We start from the raw sequence: 13,836 nt of genomic DNA, 5'->3' as shown, positions 1-13,836 counted from the left end.
GTCTTCTCTTTGTGGATCAGGTGGTATATCATCGTGCAGTTATGGCTGTGGGGTCTCTCACTATTAATGAAGAGCGCTCTGAAGTGGTTGACTTTTCAGTGCCATTTGTTGAGACTGGGATTAGTGTCATGGTGTCACGGAGCAATGGCACAGTTTCACCATCTGCTTTTCTAGGTATGATTCTCCAACCCATCCAGATCATTTAATTGCCTTTCTATAGAGTTGGGCAGGTTTTATTGTTCATTAAGCTTTACGGTGCACTGGCATGTTTCTGTCAACTTTTGAATTCTTCATTAGGAAGTTTGTACTGTGTTGACCTGCTGATTAATGTGACTATTACCACATGAAGATAGTGCTGCTGGTTTCAGATGCAGTGAGTGAAAGCAAATTATTTCAATGTGAATACAGAATTTCCAAAATCATCAGTTGGGAAAATTACTTCCTCAAATACTGCTTCTCTACAAACTATTTTATGCTTGTTTAGCCCATTATAAATGGTTTCGTATCTTTTTAATATTCACATTCACAAAATAATTTAAAAATAACTTGTAGAACAGCTAACAAAAAGAGACTCCCTTATGATCAGAAGAGGTCTGACAGCTAATTCAATAACAGTTCCCTCTGATTTCTGAACACTGTACTACTGCACTGGAGAGCTTCTGAGTGTTTTCTCCATTGATGCAATTGAACAGCGGAATTGTGATGATGCAGTTGAACAGTGGAGATATAACAAAGAAAAGAAAGCTGGGCAAAAAGGACATGAGATATAAAAAAACCAAAGACTTTGGTCTTTTTTCCTTGTTTGCTTCTTGTTTCAATTGTTTATTTCTCCTTTCATTATTTTCCTCTCCTTCTCTTCTAGTGTTTAGTGTTTACTTCTCTATTTAGTGCTTAGCCTAAATTTACCTGAATCTGAAACACAATGAGTCATGAGATGGATCAAAAGTGCCTGGAATGCTTTTATGTTCCTCATAGTGTATTTGGGGACCGTATTTTTAAAGATGTTTTGCAGTGGAAAATAGTGCTAGTGACACTAAAATCATTTAAGTGAAACTGGAAAAAAAAACCAAACCCAAACAACCCAAAAGCTAGCCATATTTTCCAGATGTCTTGTAGAACAGTCCAGTATGTTCAAGTCCATTGATGACTTTTTTTACATCACTGATGGTAGGTTTCTTTTAGATTGACAAGTGTAAATTCTTCACTTCTACTGAAACTGCTTATAGCCATTGAGGAGCAGATGTTGGTGTAGTATCAGCTACAAGTGGGCAAATGACTGGATTTTCTTGCACAAGAATCACCATTTAGCAAGAGAGCTTATTTCTCATACCTGTTTCATAAAGGTACATTACAGAGATGATGCAAATAAATATAATACAGTGAGTAATCAAATAACTTCACAAACATAGTGATACCTAAACAGATTTTGTTGGTGGTTTAATATTTTTGTTTAATGAATTAAAGACTTTTTAATTAAATTATAAGAGGCTGTATTTTAATAGAAGTATTCAGATAGTATCTTTTCATTTCTCTAAGTCATTGACTTGTAAAGATAAATCATTTTTTAAATTGCAGTTGCAGCATGTTGAAATTATAATTTGGGGTATAAGTACTGGAGTGCTTTCTAAATGTGCTGCAAATGCAGTTGGTTTTTACTATAGAATCTGCTTATCTCCTAAAAACCTGCTTACAGCTACAATCAAAAGAGGCAACTTTTGCATTTTCCACAACATATTTCTTAGATTCCTAAAATGCATTTAATGTTATTTGTTCAGTTGGGTGAATATATAATTCAAATGGTAAATAGCCCCATCTCATAAAGTTCTATATAGAATAGCATTACTTTTGAAGAAATCTAATTTTTTGTAGCAATAAATCAAGTCTGTGCTCTCAGAAGTATGTTCTGGCTTTTTACATGTAGATAGAACTTCCACTTTACTGGGATTGACTGTATATTTCAAGTAGTAAGATGCTTTACAATGCAAAATGCTATCAGCCAGATAACTGAATTTATTCACAGACTGATTTTGTTTCAATTAAGTGAATGTCTACGAACAGTCATTTTGCATCATTCTTTTAAAATATTATTTTGAATCTGTCAAATACAATATTTTTTTTAATAGCACTTGATGACAGCTTATGAAATACCTGTTTTTGTGATTTGCTACTATGAATGTAGACCAGTACAGGGTTTTGTCTGAATTAGATTTTCCATTCAATTGTTGTGTCCAGTAGATCTAAGGAACTACTGGGCTGACAGCCTTTTCCTCATTTTCTGCTGTGTTCTGATTCTGATGTAGGTGTCTTCTTCAAATGCGAATTTTATCCACATTAAAATGTTTTCTTATTGTGCTACAATTCATATACGCTTGATCAACAAATGAATTATTTAAAGATTCTGTAGACATTTGATTCACCTTTATTTAAACAAACAAAATAAGGGAAACCTCAGTTCCAAATATCTATGTTTTTAAGAGGGTGAGAATTTGTAAGTGAGGTCAGTTTTCTTTTTTGGATGCATTGGTAGAATAGGAAATCTATGCCCTTATTTATTCTCTGTATTTTTTAAGTACTGTTTTTGGTGGGAGGTATACCTCCAAGTTAGTGGAGTAAGGTATGTTTTTCAGTGTTCTCCATTCCCAATCATTTGAAATATACACTGGCAAGTCATATATTAGTATTTTTCTGCCATATCATAGCTTTACTAAAACTTCTTCTAAAACCTGCTGCTTGCCTGAGGGAAGTTCTCTTTGTGCCCTTTGAGAATCAAAGAGCAGTGCTGAATGTGGAATGTGATCTCTAATATGACAGGAAAATCGACTGTGTTATTCCATTGATTTTGTACTTGTTCAGTCTCGCTGCTTGCTAAATAGCTTTTTATTTTCCTATTGCTTCTTTTAATCCTCCACCTTATTTACCAGACTGCTGAAATTATTAAAGAGCGTTCTGCTTAAACTGTAATTTGTAGCTCACTTATTCACATCTGCTTGTTTTGCCCTTTTCCTTATTTAGATTTTGACAAATCACCATTGCTGTTTCTACGCTGATGCTTTTGATAAGAGTTTTATCAACCTGCTTTCTTCAGTCAGAATGTTGTCAAAAGTGAATAATTTTATGTGAATTCCAATTTAATCCAGTTAATACATCCATTCATGGAATATTTGTTATTAACTATTTGGCTACATAATACCCTTTACTTGTCTGCATCTGAACAGATCTTTCTCTGCCTTTTAAGAATTCTGTTATTTTGCTAACTTACTATTCTCTTTGAACAAACAATTACACTAGTTGAAAGAAGATATTTCCATGCTTCGGCCCAAATTATTATACTTCATTCTAGTTCTGAGTGACTCATTCATGCTAACTTGGGCAAGGTTCAGATTATGCTATTGGGCTTAGCACACCTCAACTCTCACCTATAGTCATTTCCTGCAGTGGTGGAAGAATTTTTCAATTATTCAAATATTAATTTAAATCCAAAGAATGAAGAAATTAGGATGGAGGAACCCCCTCATCTTTCAAACACAGGCAAAGCATTGAAACACACTGATTCTTCTTATTTCAAGTGCTTCTGAGTCTCTGCTAATTTGAAATAGCGTATTAAGATTGTTTTCCTCCCACTTCAGAACACACACTTGCATTTTCTATCAAAATTAGTATATAAAGTGCCCCACATAAGTTGATCTGGTAAAGAGGTATGACTGCCATAGAAAACATTTCTCACATATATCCTTATACCATGACAGCTACCACGACAGCTACCACAGGGACTCCTGAAATGACAGAAAATTTGTGAATTGGGCAATGTGATATTTAAGAACTTCGTGTTATCGTATACCAGATCACATATCCTTACCACATCCAGTCCTTTCAAAAAGTTGGCATTTAGTCTGATATTTGAAGCTGGGTTTAGATTTCTGTTCCAACCTATTTCTTTTACTTAAATCATGGATTTCCTGTCCTTCAATCTGACTTTCAGTTTTCCATAAAAACCTTCTGATTTCAGAAATTTGCTTCCAGGTGAGAATGAGACTTTCAAAAGGATGTGTTTGCAATTGGTAAAAACAACATCTTCGTTGCAGGTAGATGAAATTAAACACAAAGAGAAAAAAAAAAACAAACTGAAATTAAAAAAATGAGTTTGAATGCAGGTATTTAGCTTTCTTCTGTGACACTTTTTGTTGGCTAGAAAATGTGAGTCTGCTTCACTCAATTAGCAGATGTATTAAGCATATGCTTAATTGCTTTTGCTCTGCAGAAACAGTTATCATGGTTTGCCCGTTCTGTTAATAAATGCATGTCCCACTGCTTAGAAATGGACTGTAGGCTGAATACAGTCAAACCAGTTATTTGCCACTCAGAGTCAGTGAAGGCTTTGTCAAGAAAAATTGTGCAGCCTTTGTTTTTGAATTGTAACTTACATTTAAGATTTTGACTTTATGAATTTTGGGTAATACACTAACAGCAGTTCTTCATATATTGGTACTTAGTTATTTGCTGGCATTTGTATTGGTAAAAGTTAATTTAAAGAAAACTGCTGGACTTGCCTAGCCAAAGACATTAGAATTCTTGGACTGGTTTAATGAACTGTTTCTCTTGTCTGTTTTGCTGCAGAGCCTTTTAGTGCTTCTGTCTGGGTGATGATGTTTGTGATGCTTCTCATTGTGTCTGCCATGGCTGTCTTCATATTTGAGTACTTTAGTCCTGTAGGATATAACAGGAACTTGGCACAAGGGAGAGGTAAGCTTTGCATTTTACACAACCCTGGAACTATAAAATAATCATGTATTTTCCAGCCCTTGCCCTCCATCTTTTAAAATCCCTAGCAATGTGCTCTAGGTGGCTCTACCTGAGCAGGGAGATTGGACTAGATGACCTCCATGATCCCTTCCAGGCTCAACAATCAACCATTCTGTGATTCTGTGAAAAAAACATAGCATAGGAATAAAACAGTGAAAGCAGCTATGAATCTGTTTGCTCTTTGTAGAAAATATGGTTTCTTAAGTGCTTATATGCTCATGTTTGTATTCTAATTAATTGAGATCATCCTATAGAAGGGTGATACCAGAGAGTTGGATTCAGGCAGTATATGGTTAGTACACAGTATCACTTGTACAGTGTCAGCTTAAAAAGACATTGAAGTTCTACAGACTCATGACACACATTCACAGTTAGTTCAGAGAAAGTGATCTAATCTGGTGTGGAGGATGATCCGGAAAAATAGCACTTGCTTTGTACGTAGATTTATATATTCCCTGCAAATGATCTGATGAACTCAGACTTGAAATGAAGCCACTGGTAGAAGGGCATCACTTCTTCCTGTGTAGCATCACTGGTTAGAGAAACCTCAATTTCAAAATATAACAGCACAACAAATTTAATCCACAGCTTGCCTGTCTCAGTGAAAGTTGCAGTTGTTTATTATTAACACTTTGACCTGAGAATGAGGATTCCATGTATTCTGGTGCCCTCATCCTTCCTTTTCTTTTTTTGAGTAAAGCCTGGTTTTAATTTCTAAATCATACTTGCTTTATTTTATAACAAGAGATATTCCAGCTTGGCGAACGTAGTTCTGGGAACTATTGCAAGCTAATGGTTTCTTCTAGATTATGATTGGCCAGTTCACTGAGAAAAGGTATTATTGCAATGTTCAGATAACATTATCATTTCAATAAGATGGTAAATGTGTAACCTCTGTCCAAAATAAAAACTATATTTAGGAAGAGGAAATTAAAGGTGGATAAAGTCACTGGAGATCTAGGGGTAGGCTGTTCTTTTCTGTGCCAATTCATGTGCCAGAATTATTTGCTGTACTTACAGCTACAAAGGCATATTATGGTATCCTAATGTAGATATAGAGACTTGCCACGAATCCAGCTGTTGTTCATTTGAAACATGGAAACTTAAAATAAATGGGAATCTTTATGTAGATTAGCCCTTTCCCTAAGCATTTTTGCAAGAATGAAGCTCAATGGTAATACAATCTCCAGTAGCATGAACAGAACTTTAGACTGCTTTCTTGATATATATTTTCCTTATCACTGTTGCTCAGAAAATACCTATTATCCCTTTATCAGCTCAGTCGTAAATGGTTCTAGAAGGTAGTTTCAGAAACCATTCACCAGCTCCATTGCATTTATTTTACTGCACTCTTCTTAGCACTGCTGCAAAATAGAAAGAAGATAACCTAAGATGTAGTGCTTGATTGCACTGTGAAAGATTTGCACTGTATTAGAGTGTTTCTATTGAAATGATAACATGCACTAAGTATCCCCACTTTGGGTTTTATTCTTTTAATAATAATTAGATTATTATTATTTGTAATGTGCATCTCCTTGGCAAAAAGAATGGAGCAGGGAAAGAGGTAGGATTACAGGTGTCTGCATCAGAGCTTATTGTTTGCATTGCCATTTAATTGAAAAACAGACACCTATAAAAAGGTCAGATGAGTCACAGTCAGGGGAGGCCTGTTTCTTTCTTTTGAGCATAAAGGAGTACAGATGGTGAGTAGTATGTGATGTCTGCAGTGTACTTACCCAGGTCTGCCTAAGAACAAACTTCCCTTTTGTCGTGGTTTAAGCCCAGCTGGTAACTTAGAACCACGCAGCTGCTTGCTCTAACTCCCATTCTCCCCTCTGCTCCTGGAGGGATGGGGAGGAGAACTGGAAGAATGTTAACTCCCCCAGGTTGAGATAAGAACAGTCCAGTAACTAAGGTATAACACAAACCACTACTGCTACCACCAATAATAATAACGATAAGGGAAATAACAAGGGCAGAGAACACAATTGCTCACCACCCAGCCCGACTTGAGCCTTCGATCTGGGCCTTCCAGGTAACTCCCTCTGGTTTATATACTGGGCATGATGTGCTGTGTATGGAATATCCTTTTGGGTAGTTTGGGTCAGGTGTCCTGTCTCTGCTTCCTCCCGGCTTCTTGTGCCACTCCTCACTGGCAGAGCATGAGACTGAAAGTCCTTAATCAGAGTAAGCATTACTTAGCAACAACTAAAAACCTTAGTGTGTTATCAGCACTGTTCTCAGGATAAAGTGAAAAAAGCAGCACAGCACCAGGTACTAAAATGGGGAAAAATCTCTGCTACAGCTGAACGCAGGACACCTTTATTCACACAGGGCTCTCACAGGTCTTTTAAGTGGATAATAGCATTGCTAAACCACTTCTGCTGCTGTGTGGACATGAGGGCATTGTGCTGACAACTTCTGCTTGCTTTGGGATGAATGAAAAGCTGAATGCAAACAGGGATAACAAAAATTACAGAATGGGTCAGCTGGGACAGCTTTTTACCTGTAATGACAACATGTTTGAAGCCACAGAACTGACTCTGAGCACGTGAGGTTGCCGGAGTCTGGTATACTGTAAGTCACATATCTATACAGGCAGCTTCTTTGTGTTGACTTACTGATTTAGCCTCCGAGTGCAAAGTTGCACTAGTAGGTGATGAGTAGAATGATTCACATCTTTTAATCGTAAATATGCTTACATAAACTTCAGAAAGCATAATGTTAGAAGATTGAAGTACTAGAATTGAATCATTAAGACTTAAACCCACAGTTTCTCATTTTACATGTCTGCTGAAAGGGGCAGTACTGTGGCTTCTACCTTGCTGAAGAGACATACCAGTTTGCTTCTCCTCCAAACTTATGCTTTCCATTTGCATTTTAAAACTTTTGAACTAAATGCCACATAGAAAAATGTTGCATTATTTTTTAGAAATGTGGAAATTAATGTAATTATAATAGAGAGTACCTATGGTAAATCCCTTCATTCCATTGGGAGTACATTGAGTTTGTATTGAAAAATTTTTTAACCATGTTAAAACCATGTGAGCAGTTTGTTGTTATTATGTAGTGTATCTTGGCAAGGTTTAATTGAACTGCAACTTAAATAATGGCTCTTTGCAATTACAGATCCCCATGGACCATCCTTTACCATTGGAAAGGCAGTGTGGTTACTCTGGGGCTTGGTATTCAACAACTCTGTGCCTGTGCAAAACCCCAAAGGGACAACAAGTAAAATCATGGTGTCGGTTTGGGCTTTCTTTGCTGTCATTTTCCTAGCTAGTTACACTGCCAACTTAGCTGCCTTTATGATTCAAGAGGAATTTGTTGACCAAGTGACTGGGCTGAGTGATAAAAAGGTAGGTCTTCAGCTCAAAAGAGGTCAGTGCCTGTTCTTCATAATCCTCTACAACTTTGTGCTAAAAAAATCCTCTGAGCAAATAATAAGCTAAAACTGGACAATTTTATTCTGAGTGTAAGCCTTTACTAAGAAACCTAAGACACAAAGCATTAAAATATCAGACTGTTTTCAAAGTCTGAGTTGCCTTTTCAAAAGTAACTGCATTAATTGAAGAGTACCTTAATTTCGTGAGGGAAGGCAATTCCTGGTTGATTAAAAAAAATGCTTCACCAATAGACAAAAGCTTGAAAATTGTAAAAGTTGGCTTGAACGCAGAGAAGGCACATTTAAAATTATTTGATTACCTCTACGTGGAATATTAATAATATGTTAATTGAAAAAATAAGCATAAACCCAGCAACTGTCCAGTAATCATCAGAAGCTAGTTAATGCTCCTGAAAAAATGTCTTTTTGCTTTCTATGTAGTGTTCAAGGAACTTACAGAAAGAGCTCAGATTTAAAGTAGTACCAGCACAAATAAGCAAAGAGAAATAACAAAAAAAGATACATATTGTCTTTTTGAATGTTTTTGTTGAATAAAGTGGCAGGAGGAAAAACAAACCTAAGAAAATTTGAGGTTTTGTGTTATCACATGGAAGTGAGTTGTAAGCTACCTGGGATAAGGTGCAGAATTTTGATGTGTTTGTGGAAGATGCTTTCCTAATTTAAGAACCTTTGTGAGAACTTCACTTTGACAATTTTACTCACCAAAGTAGACTCTGATAGTTTACTTAAACCCTGCTTGGGTTTCACACAAATTGACAAATAATAAATATGCTTATTTTTCATTTTGTTCTAGCTTGACTGAACTTTCTTCTCCTGAAAGCACACTCCCCAGAGCTTTGTGAAATTTAATCAATAATGTTATACATCAGAAACCTAGCAATTACTTCTCCTTTTTTTTCATTTGTTCGACTGCTTTGTAATAGTGCTGTTGCATGGAGAGATTAAAGCCCATTTGCAGAACGATTGTTGTGATGAATATGCTCCAAATACATGGAGGGCACGCTATTTTCAAGTTTGTGCCCAGCTGTTTTAAATTGAAGCTAAATATTGACATTAGAAGTGATGTTTAAATACAGTATAACACAGGGGAGAATTTCACAAGGGATTTCTCTCAAAGGACAGCAGAAAAAGTAAATTGTTATTCTAAAGAAAGCAACAGCTCAGATAGCCTTTTTTCTGGTTTTTGTTTTAACTGCTTTTTATGATCAGCTTTTGATTGATTGCCTGAAGTATCAAAGCATGAATCACAAGCATGGCTAGAGGAAAGACAGATAAAAAGAAACAAAAAGTGATCGTATTTTGGTTTTATTAAGTTTTTGTTCCAGAGCTTTTGAAAGAGTATCAAGACTGTTAAATATACCTTTATTTTAAGACAATATTCTTAGTAAGTGACAGATATGAAAGGGGCTTTTCTGTTGATGATTAAAAAAAGGGATTTGAGAAATGTCTTTCTCCTGTTTGTGAGAAAGTTTTCCTGGGATTTGGCTTGCACCTGGCACGGCACTAGCATCTAGGTCTGCCAGGGCACCCTTACCTCCCTCTCATTGCTGGCTGTTTGTCATTCCCACCTATGGGCTGGGAAGATGCCAGTATTCACTCTGTAGCTTTTGGCTAATAACTTCCTTATGTTTGTTATTTGTTTATTCTCTCTGCTAAGTAGGATTTTATTTCCACAAAAATAAGCAAAATAAAAATAGAAAAATACTTGAATCAGAAAATACCATCTGTTTTTGTGTGGTCTGTTGATCACTTATTTGATCTGCCACCTTTGTTTTTATTTTACAGTTCTTTGGCCTGAAGCATTGAGATGAATCAGGGTTGCCATGCCTTTTCTGATTAAACTGAACAAGCCAGAAGCCCAAAAAAGCAATGAGCCATTCAAAACATTATTCTTGTTGCACACAGGTTTTGCCTCTCCACAGTCCTGAGGTTTCTCAGTTAGTAAAAGTTCAAATAATTAAAGGACAATTTATGGGAGTGTAACTCAATTCATGGTAAATTATTTTTCTCCCCTCTTTGCCTTGTTGCTGCGATGTTACTGATAAGAGAACAGTTCAGGAATTTGCAATCACTTTTACTGTTGTTCAGCAGGAGCTCTGACCCTTGCTGCAAGCAAAGCAGCAGTAGACAGAGGCCAGTGAGAAGGGACAGAAGTATGGGTCAAATTAATTTGAAATAGGTAACGTGTAGAAGTTTAATACATTCTTTTAAAAATTCTGGCCTGGTAAATCAGTTTCCTTTTCTTCCCTCTCCCTTTTTTCTTATTGTACAACTGAAGAGCCAAGCTCTTTTGTCAGTGCTGTATTGTCAATGCATTAAAGTATTCCCAATTAGAGATACTGGAGATTCTCAGTCCAGCTCTGTGTGACAGACAGAGAAGAGAAGCCCAGAAAATCCCTTCTATCTCTGTGCAGTCATCCCTGTCCCTCAGCATTCAACATCTTCCCACTGGTTCACCAGGTTTGCTGAACACTTGATAATGTACAGTTTACCCCTCATTGCTTTAAGACATCTCGATAGTTTCCTCAACCTTCCTAATATTGCTAATACATTTCTGAATGCCATGTCATCTATGTGGCACCAGAAATACATGGCACAGCATGTACTGGAGTTACTAGGGGTAGGTGTTCATAAACTCAAATGATTCAGAAAATGAGAAGAAAATTATATTTTGACATTCTTCTGTATGTAAAAGATTTTTTTAAAAGCTTTGTGTTCATAGAAAGGTACAGAAAATGAGTCCAAAAGTATCCAGCAAAGCTGGTATATGTAGCACTTGTAAGTTTTGAGGCTATTTATGCCCTTTTCATGTGATGAAAGAGTGATAAAATTACTAAGGGAGCGTAGGTAGCAGCGGACAGAATTGTCTTGCAAAGTATTTATCTGCTGTGATTCCTCCAGAGTCACGTTTTAAGAAATGCCTCACGTACATGTGATCTAGGGGATTCTTTTCAGCCTTAACAGGAAGCCTTAATGGTGCCATTTGCAAGTTCCTTATTTTTGCAAGATTACAGTGTTCTTGTAACCTTGGCTTTATATCTTTGTGCAACAAGATATCACAAGATCTAGAGTTACTAAGAAATATGTAACAGGACAGGCAGGCTGAGGTTGAAAGGCAGCATGGATCACTTATCCCAATTTCTTATCCAAATCCATCTTGCTAATTCAATATTACATCTTTACAGTGCTTTCTGAGGGTTGTCAGGCACAGATATCAACTGCATTTTGGTACCTGATGATTATAATAATAGTGTTAGAATTACTAATAGCTATATTTTTCAAAGATCAGAAATCAGATTGTCAGCATTGTCTGGTAAAACAAGAAAGGAGAGAGCTCAAATATGGGTGCTTTTCTATCACTCCAAACCAGCCATAATTCCTGTTAAAATCTATGTTAACAGAGGGAGAATATTTACTATTTTCTGCTATTTTAGTAGTGTTTTCCTCAGAACAACAACAAATAACTGCTCTACCAGCCTTTTCAGGCAAGCATGCAAATCTTTGGATTAAGTCAGTATTTAACATTTGTGAAACGTGAAACTGTTGTGAAACAGTAAATACTTTACTGACTTAATGAGATTGTCAGTTCTGCTGAGTTTTGTTAACTGGAGTGGTTTTTAATTGTTTTGGAGCTTTGTTGCCATGCGCAACAATTCTAGCAGCCGGCAGAGCATGGGGAAAACACTAATGGGTCAGTCTAATAACAGCAGATCTCTCCAGCAGGGGGGTGTGCATACAGTTTAAGGATATTTAATGTTTTTTTTAAACTTAGCATTTCAGAAAATGTCTAGGAAGCAAAATCGCTTCCTAGCAGACATGATGCCTCTTATTTCCCATCATGGAGCTTAAGGGAAAATGAAACCATGTAGAGAGTTGATCCTTTTTTCTTTCTTGTTCTGTGCCTGCCACGTAGCCCTTCACTGCAGTCACAGAGCCTATGTGCTTCTCCAGGACATGTCAGTTCATAGAATATAAGTTTAGAGTTATTGATGAGAACTTCAGACACCTTAGACACAAGCGCAGTGTAAGTAAAAAGATTTTAACCCCTTTTTTCCTTCTTTACAAGTAGTCTGTGAGCAGGCAGTAGTAGCAGAGAATTGTTTCAAAAAAATTCTCTCCTGTGACTTAAAATTCATTTCTTGGGTGTCTTGCGCCAAGAAATTCCAGACTGTGGATGGTGTTTGGAATTATTTATCTGCTTGTTCTCCCTATGATCTTTGAATGAACTGGTCCTTTCATTAATCTCTGCTTTCCTGCAGAACTATTTTTAGTTTCCATGAATGTATAATTTGTGACAGATACCTCAATCCCTTCAACTTTTCTTACGGGAGGAAATGCCTCCCAACATCTTAGACTCATCTGGATGTTCCTGAAAAGTGAAACTATTGAGAACCAAAGTCCATTTCTAAGTTACTAGGATACTGCACCTTAATCTCCCTGTTCTCCCAGTTCCTGCCTAGGAACTGAGCTTGCAGAATGCACACCACAGCTCCATTTCCAAAAAATGCCAGCTGGATGAGCAGCAGCAGTTTTTACAGGTCTGGAAATCAGTGTTGTTTCTTTAGTTGATTTTTTCCAGTTCTGTTGACTAGTAAATGTGATACAAATACTAGGAGACTCTGGAAGCCATCTTATTACATTGGGGATTCATTATCTATAGATTTAAATAAAGTTAATAGCAAGCTACATCTGGACATATATTTAAGAGCAGGGTTTGTTTCAGTGCTGCATAATAAACTCAAAAAAGGAGAGAGCAAATATAGACTAAGAACCATGACTAGCATACAGTGTAATTTTAGTGCAGAGGTCAATTAGTATGTGTAAAGTAGAGGCAAAGTAGTAATTTAAACAGTAAAGTTGTGAAAGGGGGAAATGAGGAAAGTAAGACATCTGTTAGCTAAACAAACAGAGAAAAATAGAGTTCATTCCTTTATGCTTTGTCAAAATATGCTTAATTAAAATGCAGCATTTAATTGTAGTTCTGTAACATGAAAATATTGTTGCAGCAATAATTTCACAGTCAAGGTTTGGTGGAATTGAAAATACTCCCATTTTTTGTGTAAGCCTATTTGTAGTCTCTTTGCAGATTGGCACTGGATCCTGGGAATTCTTGGTGCCCTGGGACCAAACGTTAAAAAGAGAAGTTTTACATATGTAGCCCAAAGGAAGCAGCAGCTGTATAAATATTAGCTGTCTCTTGCAGCACAGGGTATTTAGATTTCTCTTCTAACTTCATCAGTAAAGCCAGAATGCACTTTACCATGGGATTCATGAGTGACTGCTTTTGTCAATGCTCAACTGAATTTCCTCATTTAGCCAGTGGTTCCTCTAATTTGAGTGGCCTTTTTAAATTCTTTCTTAAAGAGACATTTTAGTTTAATCCTAAAGTGTCACTTGGCATTTAAAGGGAGATATCGAAAAGATGCATATAAATTTTTTAGGTCTGTTGGCAAAGGTTTATGTGAGATAATCTGACTGATTTCCAAATCTGAAAGCTGAGTGTTCCCTGAGCTATTGCAATACCTTTGCAGATATTACCTGGCCTGTTTGTGCTGATGCAATAGTGAGATAGAGGCAAAAATTGTAGGATAAACCTATATGTCCACAAGCAAATGGTCTGTAGTTTTAAA

General features: G+C 36.5%; 1 protein-coding gene across 1 annotated transcript in view; it reads left to right on the top strand.

The window, feature by feature from the left end:
- Positions 1–13,836, top strand: part of GRIN2A (glutamate ionotropic receptor NMDA type subunit 2A) — a gene marked incomplete at both ends in the record, with an annotated part of 179,307 nt that overhangs the window by 129,628 nt on the left and 35,843 nt on the right. The window contains 3 exons of the mRNA XM_080618947.1: positions 21–174; positions 4,615–4,740; positions 7,930–8,159. Of these exons, the coding sequence (XP_080475073.1) occupies positions 21–174; positions 4,615–4,740; positions 7,930–8,159 (510 nt within the window). The remainder of the gene's footprint in view (positions 1–20; positions 175–4,614; positions 4,741–7,929; positions 8,160–13,836) is intronic.

This window comes from Psittacula echo (genome assembly GCF_963264785.1).
Source record: "Psittacula echo genome assembly, chromosome: 5".
NCBI classification, from domain to species: Eukaryota; Metazoa; Chordata; class Aves; order Psittaciformes; family Psittacidae; genus Psittacula; species Psittacula echo.
Note: the sequence above shows the minus strand (reverse complement) of the source record. Positions and strands in the feature narration are given on the sequence as shown.